The sequence below is a fragment of the Lepidochelys kempii genome, chromosome 9 (genome assembly GCF_965140265.1).
Source record: "Lepidochelys kempii isolate rLepKem1 chromosome 9, rLepKem1.hap2, whole genome shotgun sequence".
NCBI lineage: Eukaryota > Metazoa > Chordata > Testudines > Cheloniidae > Lepidochelys > Lepidochelys kempii.
In genome coordinates this window covers 16,708,684-16,727,479 of record NC_133264.1, presented here as the reverse complement: position 1 = coordinate 16,727,479, position 18,796 = coordinate 16,708,684, and the positions used below count along the sequence as shown (strand labels likewise).

General features: G+C 44.2%; 1 protein-coding gene across 2 annotated transcripts in view; it reads left to right on the top strand.

Annotated features, from left to right (window-relative positions):
- Nucleotides 1-9,724: 9,724 nt before the first annotated feature.
- The window catches only part of SKIL (SKI like proto-oncogene), a 35,487-nt gene continuing 26,415 nt past the window's right edge, over nucleotides 9,725-18,796 (top strand). Inside the window, exons 1-2 of one of the 2 annotated variants that reach the window (XM_073359409.1) lie at nucleotides 9,725-9,839; nucleotides 11,419-13,402. In XM_073359409.1, the coding sequence (XP_073215510.1) occupies nucleotides 12,296-13,402 (1,107 nt within the window). In that variant the 5' untranslated portion in view covers nucleotides 9,725-9,839; nucleotides 11,419-12,295. The remainder of the gene's footprint in view (nucleotides 9,840-11,418; nucleotides 13,403-18,796) is intronic. The other variant, XM_073359408.1, reaches the window with a different exon arrangement.

Genomic DNA, 18,796 nt, shown 5'->3' with positions numbered 1-18,796 from the left:
AGCAAGTTCACGGATGACACAAAGATGAGGGGAGAGAGAGATACACAGGAGGGTAGGGATAGGGTCCAGAGTGACCTAGACAAATTGGAGGACTGGGCCAAAAGAAATCTGATGAGGTTCAACAAGGACAAGTGCAGAGTCCTGCACTTAAGATGGAAGAGTCCCGTGCACCGCTACAGGCTGGGGACTAACTGGCTACGCAGTAGTTCTGCAGAAAAGGACCTGGGGATTACAGTGGATGAGAAGCTGGATATGAGTCAGCAGTGTGCCCTTGTTGCCTAGAAAGTAAACGGCATATTGAGCCTCATTAGTAGGAGCATTGCCAGCAGATCAAGGGAAGTGATTATTCCCCTCTATTCAGCACTGGTGAGGCCACATCTGGAGTATGGCATCCAGTTTTGGGCCCCCTAGTACCGAAAGGATGTGGACAAATTGGAGAGAGTCCAGCAGAGGGCAATGAAAATTATTAGGGGGCTGGGGCACATGACTTACGAGGAGAGGCTGAGGGAAATGGGCTTGTTTAGTCTACAGAAGAGAAGAGTGAGGGGGGATTTGATCGCAGCCTTCAACTACCTCATGTGGGGTTCCAAAGAGGATGGAACTAGGCTGTTCTCAGTGGTGGCAGATGACAGAAGAAAGAGCAATAGTCTCAAGTTGCAGTGGGGGAGGTCTAGGTTGGATATTAGGAAACACTATTTCACTTGGAGGGTGGTGAAGCACTGGAATGGGTTACCTAGGGAGGTGTGGAATCTCCATCCTTCAAGGTTTTTAAGGCCCAGCTTGACAAAGCCCTGGATGGGATGCTTTAGTTGGTGTTGGTCCTGCTTTGAGCAGGGAGTTGAACTAGATGACCTCGTTATGGTCTCTTCCAACCCTAATCTTCTATGATTCTATAATAGGCTTACCTTTCTGCTGTCATAGGCCTGTACACTATGGTAAAAGTAAAATTATGATCCTGTGTTGCTGTTGAAACATCTACCACTGAATAAAGGAATTGAGTTCATGCTCTGTTACGGATTCATGATTCCCTCATCTCTGTCAGAGCCCTTTAGTGATAGAAAGGTCAAGTGGTTTTCCTTTTCTCTAGGTTTCAAAAATAAATATAATCATTATTGGCTTTGTGATGGCAGAACTATTGTTCTACTCTCAGCAACAACTGTTTATACACAGTTATACTGAGCCTCTTTCTACTATTTAAACTTTCTAGATATTTATTATTTTTATATTACAATTGCACCAAGGGGTTCCAATCAGCAGAGAGTCCCTCATTAGCTGCTGTAGAAACACAGTGTACCAGTCCCCATCTCAAAGATGTGACAATCTAATCATAAATCCATGGTGTGCCCCCACTTGAATAGTGTATCAAGTTCTGGTCACCCCATCTCAAAAAGGATATAGTGGAATTGGAAAAAGTTCAGAAAAGGGCAACAAAGCTGATCAAAGATACAGAATGGCTTCCATATGAGGAGACACTAAAAATATTAGGGCTGTTCAATTTAGAAAAGAGACTAAAGTGGGGATCTGATAGAGGTCTATAAAATCATGACTGGTGTGGAAAAAGTGACTAGAGAAGTGTTATTTGCCCTTTCCTACAATACAATAAACAGGGGTCACCTGATGAAATTAATAGGCATTAGGTTTAATACAAACAAGAAGTAGTACTTTTTCCACACAAAGCACAATTAATCTGTGGAACTCCTGCCCACGGGATGTTGTGACAGCCAAAAGTACAACTGGCTTCAAAACCAAACAAGGTAAGTTCCTGAAGGATAGGCCCATCAATGCCTATTAGCCAAAATGGTCAGAGATGCAATTCCATGCTCAGGGTGACCCTAAACTGCTCACTACCAGAAGCAAGGAGGGAAGAAAGGGTGGAAAACTCCAAATGCCCGGTTCTGTACATTCCCTCTGAAGCTCTGATACTAGCCACTGTTGGAGACAGGATACTTGGCTAGATGGACCTTTGTTCTGATCCAGTATGGCAGTTCTTACATTCTTAGGTTCTTAAGCTTAAGATCAGATGCAACAAGTGGGGTGTTTTAACATACAAAACTAGAGGAAGTGACAGCAATATACACATATTTGTGAACACACTAGCTAAGTGCACAATTCATAGGAATTTAAGTTGCCATGCAAGGTGGAACAACTTCAACAGGAGATTGAGAGAGCCCCTCCCCAGAATACCTTATAGCCCCATAGTTAAGGCACTTATCTGGGAGTTAGGACACATGTATTCAAGTCCCTGCATAGAAACATAGAGATTTGTACCTAGGTCTCCCACATCACAAACAAGTGTGTTAACCATTCAACTATTGGGTACAAGGAAAGTACCTTCTCCTCCTTGGCTGTGTTTTGTGCAGGTTAGGCATGTCTGAGAACTCCTACCAAACCAGGCTCTGCAAGCAAATAGGCAAGGTCACATCTTGTTTGCAAATCCCCCAGGAACTCAGGCATACATTAGGCCACCAAGCACACCAGTAACATTGGGAGTGAGGTGGCTTTGCATACGCACACCAACAGAAATGTGGGCACCTACATTTAGGGTCAGGCAGCAGCTGAACAAGGATTTTGAGGATCTATATTTTGGACTTAGCTAAAATGGCAGTTAGGTGCCTAAATCCCTTTGTGATTCCAGCTCTTGTAGAAGAAAGGGACAAATGGACCTGAAGGTTTATCAAAGGTTGGCACAATTGGTGGAGTAAATGGGTGGTTGACAATGTGATAAGATAGAGGGGCTACGTATGGCAGGGTTAAACTGTGACAGGTCTTAACAGGGGAGTCAGTAATTTCCATCCTGCAGCCAAGGAAATCAAAATATTGTACAGTAGAACCTCAGAGTTATGAATTACCTCAGGAATGGAGGTTATTCATAACTCTGAACAAAACGACAGGTTTCAGAGTAACAGCCGTGTTAGTCTGTATTCGCAAAAAGAAAAGGAGTACTTGTGGCATCTTAGAGACAAACCAATTTATTTGAGCATAAGCTTTCGTGAGCTACAGCTCACTTCATCGGATGCATACCGTGGAAACTGCAGCAGATATTATATACACACAGAGATCATGAAACAATACCTCCTCCCACCCCACTGTCCTGCTGGTAATAGCTTATCTAAAGTGATCATCAAGTTGGGCCATTTCCAGCACAAATCCAGGTTTTCTCACCCTCCACCCTCCTACACACAAACTCACTCTCCTGCTGGTAATAGCTCATCCAAAGTGACCACTCTCCCTACAATGTGCATGATAATCAAGGTGGGCCATTTCCAGCACAAATCTAGGTTTTCTCACCCCCCCACCCCCATACACATACAAACTCACTCTCCTGCTGGTAATAGCTCATCCAAAATGACCACTCTCCCTACAATGTGCATGGTAATCAAGGTGGGCCATGTCCAGCACAAATCCAGGCTCTCTCACCACCCCCCATTTCCTCCCCGGGACACACACACACACAAACTCACTCTCCTGCTGGCAATAGCTCATCCAAACTGACCACTCTCCAAGTTTAAATCCAAGTTTAACCAGAACATCTGGGGTGGGGGGGGTAGGAAAAAACAAGGGGAAATAGGCTACCTTGCATAATGACTTAGCCACTCCCAGTCTCTATTTAAGCCTAAATTAACAGTATCCAATTTGCAAATGAATTCCAATTCAGCAGTTACTCGCAGGAGTCTGGATTTGAAGTTTTTTTGTTTTAAGATAGCGACCTTCATGTCTGTGATTGCGTGACCAGACAGATTGAAGTGTTCTCCGACTGGTTTATGAATGTTATAATTCTTGACATCTGATTTGTGTCCATTTATTCTTTTACGTAGAGACTGTCCAGTTTGACCAATGTACATGGCAGAGGGGCATTGCTGGCACATGATGGCATATATCACATTGGTGGATGTGCAGGTGAACGAGCCTCTGATAGTGTGGCTGATGTTATTAGGCCCTGTGACGGTGTCCCCTGAATAGATATGTGGGCACAGTTGGCAACGGGCTTTGTTGCAAGGATAAGTTCTTGGGTTAGTGGTTCTGTTGTGTGGTATGTGGTTGCTGGTGAGTATTTGCTTCAGGTTGCGGGGCTGTCTGTAGGCAAGGACTGGCCTGTCTCCCAAGATTTGTGAGAGTGTTGGGTCATCCTTCAGGAAAGGTTGTAGATCCTTAATAATGCGTTGGAGGGGTTTTAGTTGGGGGCTGAAGGTGACGGCTAGTGGCGTTCTGTTATTTTCTTTGTTAGGCCTGTCCTGTAGTAGGTAACTTCTGGGAACTCTTCTGGCTCTATCAATCTGTTTCTTCACTTCCGCAGGTGGGTATTGTAGTTGTAAGAAAGCTTGACAGAGATCTTTTTTCTCTGTTTTTCTCTGTCTGAGGGGTTGGAGCAAATGCGGTTGTATCGCAGAGCTTGGCTGTAGACGATGGATCATGTGGTGTGGTCAGGGTGAAAGCTGGAGGCATGTAGGTAGGAATAGCGGTCAGTAGGTTTCCGGTATAGGGTGGTGTTTATGTGACCATTGTTTATTAGCACTGTAGTGTCCAGGAAGTGGATCTCTTGTGTGGACTGGACCAGGCTGAGGTTGATGGTGGGATGGAAGGAGCAAGGGCATGGCAGACTCGGGGGAAGGGGTGGAGTGGTGGCAGGCCCTCAGGCAGAGCAGGGGGTTGAGCAATGAGCACTCCACAGCAAATTGGAAAGTTAGCATCTGTAGCTCCAGCCTCTGAGTCATCGCCTATGCAAGGAGCCACATATTAACCTCTGAAGAGCAGCATGCAGCTCTGGAGCCACAGGTTGGCCACCCCAATCTAAACCCTAACAGAGGGTTGTCTAACCTGCTCTTAAAAATCTCCAATGATGGAGATTCCACAACCTCCCTAGGTAATTTATTCCAGTGCTTAACCACCCTGACAGGAAGTTTTTCCTAAACCTCTCTTATTGCAATTCTAGCCTATTGCTTTTTGTCCTATCCTCAGAGGTAAAAGAGAACAATTTTTCTCCCTCCCCCTTCTAACAACCTTTTATGTACTTGAAAACTGCCCTTCCAGCTTGACTGTGAACTATAGATAACTACTCTCTGGGAATGGTTTTCCAACCAGTTATGCACCCACCTTATAGTAGCTCCATCAAGGTTGTATTTCCCTGGTGTGTTTATGAGGTCATGCAAGACAATATCAAAAACCTTACTAAAGTCAAGATATACCACATCTACCGCTTCCCCCAATCCACAAGGCTTGTTATCCTGTCAAAGAAAGCTATTAGGTTCATTTGACACTACTTTTTCTTTACAAATCCATGCTGACTGTTACTTATCACCTTATTATCTCCTAGACGTCTGAAAATTGGTTGCTTAATTATTTGCTTCATTATCTTTCCAGGTACTGAAGTTAAGACGACTGATCTGTAATTCCCTGGGTTGTCCTTATTCCCCTTTTCATAGATTGGCACTATATTTGCCCTTTCCCAATCCTCTGGAATCTCACCCATCTTCCATTACTTTTTGAAGATAATTGCTAACGGCTCAAATATCTCCTCAGTCAGCTCCTTGAGTATTCTAGGATGTATTTCATCAGGCCCTGGTGACTTGAAAAAAATCTAACTTTGTTTAATGACAGGTCTACACTACTGCTTATGTTGATATAACTTATGTCAGTCAGGGGTGTGAAAAAGCCACCTTCCTGAGCAACGCAAGTTACAACAACCTAAGCGCTGTCCACACGAGTGCTATGTTGGCGGGAGATGCTCTCCTGCCGACATAGCTTCCAGCTCTTGCAGAGGTGCAGTAATTATGCTGACAGGAGGGCTCTCTCCCATCAGCATAGAGTGTCATCACCAGAAGCACTACAGCGGCGCAGCTGCTTCAGTGCAGCTGTGCCAATGTAGCACTTCTAGTGTATACTATCCCTAAGTAATTTTTAAAGTATTCTTTCCCTATTTTCTGGCATTCATTAAATTATATGTCCAATTGCTACTAAAATTTTTGGTGAAAACTGAAACAAAAAAGTCATTTGGCACTTCTGCCATTTCCACATTTTCTGTTATTGTTTCCCCCCCTTGTTGAGTAATAGGCCTACCATGTCCTTAGTCTTCCTCTTGCTTCTCATGTATTTGTAGAATATTTTCTTGTTACTTTGTATATCTCTAGCTAGTTCAATCTTGTTTTGTGCCTTAGTCTTTCTAATTTTGTCCTTATGTACTTATTTGTTTATATTCATCTTTTGTATTTTGACCTAGTTTCCACTTTTTGTAAGATTCTCTTTTGAGAATCATTGAAGATCTCCTGGTTAAGCCAGGGAGGTCTCTTGCCGTACTTCCTATCTTTCCTATAGTTTGCTCTTGTGCCCTTTTGTCTTTGAAAAACTGTGAACTCCTGAACTGTTTTTCCCGTAGACTTGCTTCCCAAGAAATCTTACCTACCAGTTTTCTATGTCTGCCTTCTTGAAATCCATTTTCTTTATTGTGCTGTTTTCCCTCCTACCACCTTAGAACAGGGGTCGGCAACCTGCAGCACGTGTGCCAAAGGTGGCATGTAAGCCGATTTTTACTGGCACGCTTCTGCCAGTTGGGGTCCCGGCCACTGCCCCCGCCCAGCCCGCTGCCGGACTGGATGAACGGAACCCCAGGCCAGCAGCAGGCTGAGCGGGGCCGGCGGCTGGGACCCCAGCTGGCAGGAGCCAGTGGACGGAACCCCAGATCGGTGGCAGGCTGAGCCTTTCAGTCCACCGCCGGTCTGGGGTTCTGTCCACCCGTGTAGTGTATTAAATTTCTCCCCATAGGAATGTGCTACTTGCGGAGCAACAGGACTGGCAGCCGTAAGTAGCACACCGTAAGTAGCACACTCCTACGGGGAGAAATTTAATACAGTACACCGCAGTAGGGAAGGCTGCACCTCCCCAAACAGCTGGCCCAGTTCTCGCCCCCTGACTGCCCCCCTCATAACCCCTGACCCATCCAACATCCCCCCCCCCGGCTCCTTGTCCCCTGACCACCCCCTCCCAGGACCCCCTGCTCCCTGACTGCCCCCCTCAGAACCCTCCACCCATCCAACCCCACCCCTCCTTGTCTCCTGACCACCCCCTCCCGGGACCCCCTACCCTTAACCACCCCCCAGGACCCCACCCGCCATCCAAGCCCCCCTGCTCCCTGTCCCCTGACTGCCCCAACCCCTATCCACACCCCCGAACCCTGACAGGCCCCCCGGGACTCCCACGCCTATCCAACCACCCCAGTTCCCCATCCCCTTACCATGCCGCTTAGAGCACCAGGACTGGCCGCCGTAAGTAGTACACTGTAAATAGCACGTTCCTATGGGGAGCAATTTAATACACTACACCTGGCCCCGCTCAGCCCGCTGATGGTCTGGAGTTCTCAAAATATGTTCTCTCACCCCTTATAAAAAATTACACTACAATTAGCTTAAAAACTTGAAAACTTAAAAACTTTGTATATTACAGTAATCATTAAAAAATGTATAATGTTAATAAATACATAGGTTTGATGAAACAAAGTAGTTGTAATTATGTGCCTGTGCTTAATTTGTGTTTTCGATGATTTACCTTCTAAAAAAAATCTCGCATGTCTCGCACCCCAGGTTAAGAACCACTGCACTAAACTGATAAGATCTGCATTTTAATTTAATTTTAAATGAAGCTTCTTAAACATTTTAAAAACCTTGTTTACTTTACATACAACAATAGTTTAGTTACATAATATATACCTATAGAGGGAGACTTTCTAAAAACGTTAAAATGTATTACTGGCACATGAAACCTTAAATTAGAGTGAATAAATGAAGACTCAGCACACCACTTCTGAAAGGCTGCCGACCCCTGCCTTAGAATAATGAACTCTATCATTTCATGATTACTTTTACCTAAGCTGCCTTCCACTTTCAAATTCTCACTTATTTGTTAAAATCAAGTATAGAACAGCTTCTTCCTGAGTGGCTTTCCCTACCTTCTGAAATAAAAAATTGTCTCCAATACATTCCAAGAACTTGGTTGGATAATCTGTGCCCTGCAGTATTATTTTGCCAACAGCTGTCTACATAGTTGAAGTCCTCCATCACCGCCAAGTTCTGTGCTTTGGATGATTTTGTTAGTCACTTATAAAAAGCCTCATCCACCTCCTCTTCCTGGGTAGGTGGTCTGTAGTAGACCCCTACCATGACATCACCCTTATTTTTTACCTTTTATGCTTACCCAGAGACTTTTCAACAAGTGTCTCCTATTTCCATCTCACCCTCAGTCCAAGTGTATACATTTTTTATATATAAGGCAACACCTCCTCTCTTTTTTCCCCCGCCTATCCTTCCTGGGCAAGCTGTACCCTTCTATACCAAATATTCCAGTCATGTATATTATCCCACCAACTCTCTGAGACGTCAACTATGTCATTCATGTTCATTGACTAGCATGTCTAGTTCTTTCTGCTTATTCCCCATACTCCTTGCATTAGTATACAGACATCTAAGATACCGATTTGATTTCCCCTGCGTTCTCTCTTCTCTCCCTCTTATCCCTGCTGTAACAGCCCAGGCTCACCCCAGATTCCAGTCCTTCACCCAGGTCTCCATGTTTGTCTCACAATGGAAGAAATGGGGAGCTGCATTGTATGTGTGGGGAAAGTAAGGAGGGGGTCATTTTGGTGGAGGGGAAGCATCTGTGAGGAGGGCCCTGGAAGGGCTTCTTGGGGGCTTGTTGCCATGGGCAGTGGGGAAGGAGATGGGCTTTGTTTAGGAGTCAGAGGGAAGGTATCTGGGTGGGGAGACTATGGTGAAGTAGGAACAGGCTCTCTGTGGGAAGGTGGACTCTCTGGAGGGAAACACCTGGGGGAAGGGACTCTCTGTGGGAGAAGGTCTCCCTTGGGGGTGCAGACAGAGCTCTTGCTGAGAAGTGGGATACCTGTGAGGTGAGTTTCTGGGTGGGGGAGGGTTGAGAGCGTCTCTGTGGGGTGAGGGGCCTCTGAGTGAGGGTAGAGCTGGCTGTGGGAGAAGGGGGTCTCTGTGGAGGTCAGGGCTCACTGGGCCGTGGGAGGCCTGGGGTGAGAAGAGGCTGGGGTCTCTGGGAGCGAAGGAGGAGGGGAGCAGAAGGCTGCTGTGGGGGATAGATTCACCGTGTGGCAGGAACCCCTGAGAGACCCTTGAGGGATGAGGAGTCCCTGTGGGAGGCTGGGGGTTCCTCACAGTAGAGGTGGGGCCTCGGGGGGAGCATGGGGCTCTCTCATGGAAGGGGGAGGGTGTCTGTGCGAGCGTGGGGGTCTCAGAAGGGGGTGTGGTCCCTCTGATGGGTTGGGGGGTCCCTGTGAGATCGTGGGGATTTTTCTCACAAGGGGCGGGGTCTCTCAGCGGTGGGGGGGGGATCCCCGTAGGAGCGTTGAGGGTACTCACGAAAGGCGGCTGGGTCTCGGGGGAGGAGCGGGGGGGAGAGCTGAGGTCACTCACGGAAGTGGGGTGGGTCCCTGGAGGAGCGTAGGGTTCTCTCAGGGAAGGGCCCTGGGGGCGCGGCGCGCTCCCTGGGGGAACGTGGGGTCACGGAAGGGGGCGAGAAGGCCTTATGGGCGCGTGGGGGTGCCCGGGGGGAAAGCGCTGCGCAGTGGGACGGGAGCTCTCCGTGTGGAGAGGAGGGAGGAGGAGCCCCTGGCTTCATTCCACCAGCTTTTCGCTCGCGGGGGAGGGGGAGGGGGAGCCGCTCGCCGCAACCGCGGCGCTACCCCAGACAGTAGGCGGGGCTGGAGGCGAGGGCGCGCGCCCGCCGGGTTGGTGCCCGCGCGCCGCCGTCTCCGCAGTGAGGTCACGAGTGGGCGGTGCGTGCGCGGCTTCTGCTCTACTGTTGGGGTGTCGGAGACCCCACGATGCCGGGTGAGCCGCCGGGCGGCGGGGTGAGGGGACCTGCCACAGAGGCGGAGGGCAGAGCGCCCCGGGGGTGGCGGGAGGAGGCTGGGGGGCGCAGCCGGGGGTAGGAGGAGTGTGCGCGGCGGAGGGGGGGAGGGGAGGCTGTTCGTGAGAGGGGGTCGGAGCGTCTGGGGGGGAAGGGGGCGAACCCAGGGGAGGGGAGGGGAGGGTATTCGTGAGAGGGGTCGGAGTGTCTGGGGGAAGGGGGCGAACCCAGGGGATTGTGTGGAGAGGGGCTGATTATGCCTGCGGTGAAGGAGTGTCTGTGGAGGCTGGGGGTTTAGTCCATAGGCGTCGGTGGGGGTGGGAGCATTATCCCTAAACTGGGGGAGTGTCTGTGGGGGATGGGGCTTAGTGGGGGAGGGAGGGGTGTTATTTCGTGGTTGGGTGTGCGTTCGGGGAAGGGGGGACCCCATGAGGAGCGGGGGTCATAATGTGGGGAGTCACTGAATGAAGGGAATTGTTCCTAGTTGGGAGGGGGTGTTGTGTGTGTGTGTGTGTGTGTGTCCTGGGGGTGGGGTGGTGAAGAGTTGCGTGGTGGGGTTTGTGTGAGGTGGGTTTGTGTGTGTGTGTGTGGATTGGGCCGGGGAGAAGTTGTGTGTGAGGTGTGCCGTTGAGAGGTGGGATTTCGGGGGGCTACACGAGAATTGGCAGGGGGTTGGGAGAGTCAGTGGTAGGTTTGAATGCGGGATCACTTCAGTATTTGGGGTGTCTGTGGAAAGGAGGAGAAAAGGGTAAGTCCTGTGTTTGATGGAGTCTTGTCAGAGGAGAGCGTGGGTAATGGTTGAGAGAGTGATATAGACTGAGGTGGAGGTGAGTCATGGGCGGGAGGGGGAGGCGAGTCTGGGTGGAGTGTGAGAGAGACGGGATGGTGGTGAGTGTTGGGGTTATTCCAGGAAGGGTCAGTATGTCAGAGGAAATTATGGGGGAGGGGATGTTAATCTAAGGGAGAATACAGCGCATGTGAGCTGTGGAAAAACACATAAGTACAGTTTGGCTCAGAGGAAGCAGTAGTGGTGAGTGTTGCATGGCGTCTGGTGTGGGAAAGGGTCTAGGCTGTTTCAGTTTAGTTATGTTGGATTTGTTTGGATGGCACTGAATGTAAAAAGTGTGAAGGCTGAGGTTAGGAGAAAATACTTTCATTTCATATACATATTCAAAGAAAGAGGGGCTAGTTGTCCCCTTTCCCTGTGTTAATCTTCTCCTACTTTGCAGTGCATGGAAGAGAGATGTGGTAATCCCCCTTTTTTTTTTTGGATTCTGTCCCTGGGGTTTACAGAGCATTGAATAGGGTGAGGGAATAGGTGATTCCCCTCTGTGTCCCCTTTGCCACATGTTTGCAGCACTCTGAATGAGTTACATTGCAGCTGCCATAATAGGGTTTATGATTTTAAATCAAAGTTCTCTGCAAATTAGAGTTATTTAGGGAACATATCCCTACCTTGGTATATTGAATCCATTTCAAGATGAGAGACTGTTTTAGATAAAGATTGTATTCTTCAAATAAATTTGAATGATGATTACTGATCTTTTCCTCTTTTTACAGGTTATATAAAAGGATTGACAAAGATTTGTATTATTAGCCCAAACAATGAATCTTGCAGATGGCCTGGATCTTATTTTCATTGTCAGTAATTTAGGGTAGGAAAACTGACGCATGCTAGGATAATTTTTACTGATGCCGACCTTGTAGGGATGTTTAGTTTCCACCAGCAAACCTGGATCAGCCTTTAATTCGTGGATTTATCACTGAATTACCATAATACATTTCTCCAACACTAGAGGTGTGATTTAAACTTGGCTGCACAATAAATAAAGTGACTAAGCTCTGTGTTGGATCCTGTGAGTTGAAAGGGATGTGCTGCGTAAATTGTACACCCAACTGAAATTATCTTTTGGAAGATTTGCATTAAGACCAGCACTGCTCAGTGAAAACAAGTGAGCATTTTTGTATTTTAATACTTAAATGCAAACATATAAGAAAAGTCAGTATGTTTTTTAAAAGAAAAACTTGCAAAAAGAAGTCTGGTTTTGATCACCAAACCCCAATTTTTCTACTAGATTAATTTATTAGAATGATCTATATATAGTGGTGTAGGGGTATGAAACTATACTCTTTTGTATGTACATTGTGCTGTCCATTTAATAAAAGAGAACTCAACAAATATTTTTAAACCCCCCAAAAAACCTCTTGTTAACCCTTCCACCCTTTAATTTTATGCTGTTACATGCAAAACGGGTTACATTTGTAGCTCTTGCAAGGATTTAATCTTTTAACCTCTATAAGGAGGTGGCACAACATTTGCTGGGCATGATATAATTAAAATAGTTGGAAATTGGTGTGTCTTTAAGAAAAACAAAACAAACACAACTAGGAAGATGCACATTTCAAATTTATTTATTTAAAATTCTGCAGTTCAGTGATGGAAAGTCCACAAACGGATTTCTCTGTAAGTCCAGTTTCTGACCAAAAAGAGAGTGAAGTCCAAGAAGATGGCAGTCCACCAGTAAAAAAAGTAATGACAGAAAAGCATGTAAATAGCAAAGTACAAGCTGTAGTAAATAAGATGCCAACAATAAAGAAGGAAAACATGGATGAATATGAAGACACTCCCATGGAGTCTGATGGAGAAAATGCCAAACCGAACAGTACTACACTATCTGAGTCTTTGAATTTAAATCCTGGTTTGAAACACACATTGGCACAGTTCCATTTAAGCAGCCAGAGTTCACTGGGTGGACCAGCAGCTTTTTCAGCTCGTTATTCCCAGGAAAGCATGTCACCCACTGTCTTCGTGCCTCTTTCATCACCACAGATACTTCCTAGTCCACTGCTCATTCCTTCAGACAGTTCCACAGAGCTCACTCAGAGTATATTGGAGGGAGAATCTATTTCTTGTTTTAAAGTTGGAGGGGAAAAAAGACTCTGTTTGCCTCAAGTGTTGAATTCAGTGCTCCGAGACTTTTCACTACAGCAAATTAATACAGTGTGCGATGAACTGTATATATACTGCTCGAGGTGCACTTCCGACCAGCTTCATATCCTGAAGGTTTTGGGGATCCTTCCATTTAATGCCCCATCCTGTGGGTTGATAACACTGACTGATGCTCAAAGACTATGCAATGCTTTACTACGTCCTCGCACTTTTCCTCAAAATGGCACTCTGCCTCCTGCAAAAAACGCATTGGTCCAATTGAAAGAGACTGGCAGTGCCTTCGAAGTAGAGCATGAATGCTTGGGCAAGTGCCAGGGTTTGTTTGCACCTCAATTTTATCTTCAGCCGGATGCTCCGTGTATCCAGTGTTTGGAGTGCTACGGAATGTTTTCACCCCAGACATTTGTGATGCATTCGCATAGATCCCCTGACAAGAGGACCTGCCACTGGGGCTTTGAATCAGCCAAGTGGCATTGTTATCTTCATGTTAACCAAAAATATTTAGGCACTTCAGAGGAGAGAAAACTGAAACATCTTTTGGAGGAAATGAAGGAGAAGTTTAGCATGAAAAATCAGAAAAGAATTCACTCCAAAGTAAGTTCAACTACTCTTGAAAAACTTCTGGATCAAAGATGAAATATTTATTTTTAGAAGTATGTTCATTTTTATCAATATGAGTAGGTATCAAACCAAGTATAAGTTAAGGCCACTATAGATCTTTAGCATAGATAATACAAAGCAGTAGTGAATATTCCTTTTGTGTTGGGGTTTTTATGGTGGTAGGAAACTTGCCAAAAAACTGTTAATCTAAAAGGTAGGTTTCTTTTTCTTTAAACTGGCAAAAGCTAGGAACTTTAGAGCCATCATGGAAACACTGCGCTACTTTTCTCATTTCAGTTACCAATTTTGTGTGATGTTCTATGTAGTGTGTGTTGCCATGGCTAAGCAAAGCAGGAGGGAGCCTCAGAATGGAGCGTCAGCTTTAATTCTGTTTGTGTCAGTTAAAGCGAGTTTGTTAGCTTACCAAGCACCCACTAGCATACCATGATTTTTCAATTAATGTAATGTTGCATTGATAAGATACTATTTAAAAACAGAAGACTTTGGTAATTTTTTTCTTCATTAAACAGGTTATATATAATATAGATATGCCATAAATGGTTTTTTAAGCAATCTAACAATTCTTTATGCCAGCACTTTGAGCTACTATGGAGGGACTTGTAATAAAAATATGCAAATAGTATTGCTATAAGTCTATACATTGCTTCACAAACATAAAGCTAGTCTGTGCCACAAAGAGCTCATAATTTGAATAATACAATTATTAGCCAAAACATTAAACAGTCCTAGTGAAGGAATTATTAGTGCTTGAAGAAGTGGGTTATAAGAGATTTGGAGGAGAAGTGAGGGTAAGTAATGGGTGAAGATAGGAGATTGTTTGAGGCACTGGTTTCACTGATGTTTGTGTGCAACTATTAATTTTGCTGTAGAGAGAGTTTAAACTTTGAGGTTTTGAAATGCTTCCCTCTTCCTGTTGGGATATATTGTGTTCTTTGAAGCATTTACTTGTCCATTTGCAAGCTACGGGCCTAATCATACACCCATTAAAGTGGGTGCAAGTTTTGCCATCCAATTCAAGGGAGAAGCAGATGGTCATGAATGTTACAAGTAGTTGGCACCCCTTGGAAACAAGTTCTGAGAAACTATCAGTGTAGGGACCCAGGGGCTGCCCACTTTACAACAGTAACGTGACAGTTATTAATAAGCCAATAGAGAATTTTGACATTTTAACATTATAACATGCCTGTAACAAATTCTCCTTCCGCACATACAATTATTACTAAGCGTGCACAGATGTTCATAGTATGGTCAGTGGTGTGCTTGCTCCTAGAATGATTAACCACTGCATCACTCTCTCATTGCAGTGCCACACACTGGTATAACACCTGCAAAAGTACAAATATGCCTTCTATCTCTCAGTGACGGTTTTGACAGCCTAAAGCACTGGCTCTGTCACTTCTCAAGCTGGTTATGCGCAGGCCCAAAAGTAACAAGGGCGATCTTCAGGTGGTTTCTGCTGTGTCCAGTCCATGAAACCCACGTGCTCAGAGCAGATCTGAGGGTAGCAGAGGCAGTATTCAGTTTGTGTTGTCTTTTCTTGTTCACCCCAACAGAATTCTTCTCAGAACTCCTATTTCTTGCTGCTAAAGGGAAACAAAAGAGAATGAAGCATAGTGCACCTGCAGAACAGGAAAACAATAACACAAACTCAGTTTTAAAAATTACTGAATAAAGAATTGAAAGTAATAAAATCAAGCTCCTTGAGCACTGCCACTTCCAGACCCTGAGTTGCCTCACTTTTCTTCTGAACTTTTCACTGTCCAGTTTCATTCCCCTCACAATACAAGTATGCTTTGATCTCACCTATCTTAAAAAATAAAACCCCCTCGATCCGACCTGTTTCACCAATATTATTTCCCTTTTCCCCTTCACCTCCAAGCTAACTGAATTGACTGTCTACAGCTGATGTATTGACTTTCATTCAGCTCGGTTCTTGACTCTCCACAATCCAATTTCCACTCTCCATTCCATTGAAACTGCTCTCACTAAACTCTCTAATAATCTCTTCAAGGGCACGTGTACACTACAAATGCTACAGTAGCACAGCTGCAGTACAGCAGGTATGCTGCTGTAGCATAGATACTTGCTATAGCAATGGAAGGGGTAAATAAAAGGGCCCTCCAAAATATATATTGGGACCAGTGCTGTTCAGCATAAATAATCTGGAAAAGGGGATGAACAGTGAGGTGGCAAAATTTGCAGGTAATACAAAATTATTCAAGATCGTTAAGTCAAAAGCTGACTTTGAAGAGTTACAAAGAGATCTCACTAAACTGGGTGACAAAATGGTAGATGAAATTCAATGTTGATAAATGCAAAGTAATACACTTTGGAAAAAATAATCCTAGCTATACATACAAAATGTTGAGCTCTAAATTAGCTGTTACCACTCATCAAAGAAATCTTGCAGTCATTGTGGATAGGTCCCTGAAAAGATCTGCTAAATGTGCAGTGGCAGTCAAAAAAGCTAACAATGTTAGGAAAGGGATAGATACTAAGACAGAAAATATCATAATGTTACTACATAAATCCATGGTACACCTTCACCTTATATGTTGCATGTGGTTCTGGTCCCCCATCTCAAAAAAGATATATTAGAAGTGAAAAAGTTTCAGAGACAAGCAATGAAAATTATTAGGGTGTGGAACAGTTTCAGTTTGAGGCGATAGTAAAAAGACTGGGACTGTTCATCACAGAAAAGAGACAACTAAGGGGAGATATGATAGAGGTCTATAAAATTATGAATGGTATGGAGAAAGTGATTAGGGAAGTGTTATTTACCCTTTCACATAACACAAGAATTAGTGGTCATCCAATGAAATTAATACAATTTAAAACAAGGAAATATTTTTTCACACAGGGTACAGTCAACCTGTGGAACTCATTGACGTGGGATGTTGTGAAGTCCAAAAGTATAACGGTTCAAAAAAGAATTAGATAAGTTAATGGAGGATAGGTCCATCAGTGGCTATTAACCAGGATGGTCAGAAATGCAACCCCATGCTCCGGGTGTCCTTAAACCTCCAACTACCAGAAGCATCTGGCACTGACCACTGTCAGAGACAGGACACTGGGCTAGATGGACCATTGGTCTGACCCAGTATGCTTGTTCTTCTGTTCATATGTAACTTAAACTCATCATAGCCAAAACCAAGCTGGCATCTCCCCCAAGCCATTGCCTTCCTTTCCTTTCATGAAGGCCCAAGTGGCCTACGTGTCATCACAGCCCTATTTCTGGACCCACATATATAGGCAGTGTCTAAATCTTGCCGCTTCTTATGTATCAGTTCAAAGATCTAACCCCTGTCTATCCAGGCTGCTTAAACTCTTGCCTTGATCACTGTAATCTCCTCCTCTCTGGCCTTGACTGCTGCAGTTGTCTTCTCACCCATCCCCACTTTGGTCTCCCTTTAGTTCATTCAGAATGCTGGTAGGATCATTTCAGTAGCTCATTGGTCTGACCACCTGACCCCTACCTCTTTGCATCCCTCCCATTGACTATGCTTCTGATGAAGGATTTTAAAGGTAACGACTGTTTAACCCCACCTTACCAAGATCTTACCTTGTTGACCTTCACCTTTGCTCTGTCCATGATCTCTGTTTTGATTGCCTCTAGTCTGCTTTTCCCACAAGTGCCGCCACACTGCTCATTAGGTATGGGGAAAACTCCCAGTCACAATCTGCAGAGTCAACAGTTTTTCTTCTGAATCTCTCCTTAAATCCTACCTCTGCAGTAGTACTTAAAAACAAACCAACAAAAAACAACCAACCAAAAACAAAAACCTTGTCTTCCCATACCATTACATCGCCATTTGTCTTTCATTCATATGTTATGTCTTGTCTTACCTTGTGAGCTTTTTTGAGAGAGAAAGGGTCTGAGTTACTTGTTTGTACAGTACCTACCACAGTGGTCTTCAGATCCCTGGCTGAGGCCCTAGATGCTACCATAATACAAATATAAATACATTTCTTCATTTTATATGCATACTTTTATTAAGTTTTTGGCAATTACTTTATTTGTTTTGGGCTTTTTAGAAAAGAGCCTGGAAGCATTTGTTTTATATAAAATCATTTTTATATAGCTTTTACAAACATGAGTAAAATGAGGTCAAATTTTAGGCTTACCAGCTTTGATAATGTCTTTTTATGTACAGTACATTCAAATATTCATTAACTACTATTATATGTGCATATACAGTCTATATTTAAATGGACACTTTCCCTCAGGGGCTGAAAATGTTATTAATAGTTTGGTTTAGAATGGCTGGACCTGGACAGTGAGTGAGAGAAAAGGGAAATATTTTAATTATATATTTAAATGTATTTGCCAGAGGCTTTACCAAGTAACATTTTCATTGTATTTCAAATAATTCAGTTGTGAAATAGACACAAAGGAGAACATGTACATTAAAAAAACTGGTCTGATAGCATAGTAATGTATAACATAATTGTATAAAAGGTCATCTATAAGTTAAAACATCTGATATAAAAGGTGGAGATAATGTAATCCAGAAATGGTAAAAGTAAAAATCATGCTGTACAATAGCTACTACATAAGTAGAAAAATGAATATAAAGTATTTAAATTATCAGAATGACCTGACTAATAGACTGGAATCCAGCTTCTCAGGCCATTTGTGTGGAAGTTATGTGTTCTCTGTATTTCAAATCCTTTACATTTAAGGCAGTATTTATTGTTTTAAAAGTTTTTACCATTCTGGGACCTAGCTCCTTTGCGGCCTACATCTCCCCAGTGTCCTGTCCTGAGATCAGAAGGAGGCATTCTTGATTTTAGTTCCTAAGATTGAACTTGGTGTACTGGAGATTCTGATTGGAGGGTTGTTGGCTACGGAGCTTGCTCTCTGTCATGGTCTGCTAGAGTTCAAGTTTGACGCTACATGGCGAAGTGCAAAGTACACTTATCTAATCAGGTATTCTCTCAACAGCTAAGGATGTAGTTATGAGAACTTATTTTTGGGATTCCTACTGTAAAGTTGTGATATATTGGTAGATGATATATGTGCACACTTTTAAAAAAAATTTTCGTAGATGTTAAAATATGTGTTGCTCATGTGTGTATCAGACTCTTCTCTAGTAATACTACTGCTTTTTGCACAGTGGAGCATTGAATACTGCCAGAAATTGATAAGGAATGTTTCCCAGGCTCCATATTCTTGAAACAAAATGAACAAAAATTTCTCTTCAAATATGAAATGAGGAAGGCTTTTACAATGTCACTCCTTGGTAATATCTAAAGTATGTCAGTATTTCAAGATAACATTGTTTAGTCATGTTATTGTGGTGAATCTTTCCCTCCTCTATAAACAAACATCTATGACTAGTAAAATCCCCTAGTGTGTGATTGGAG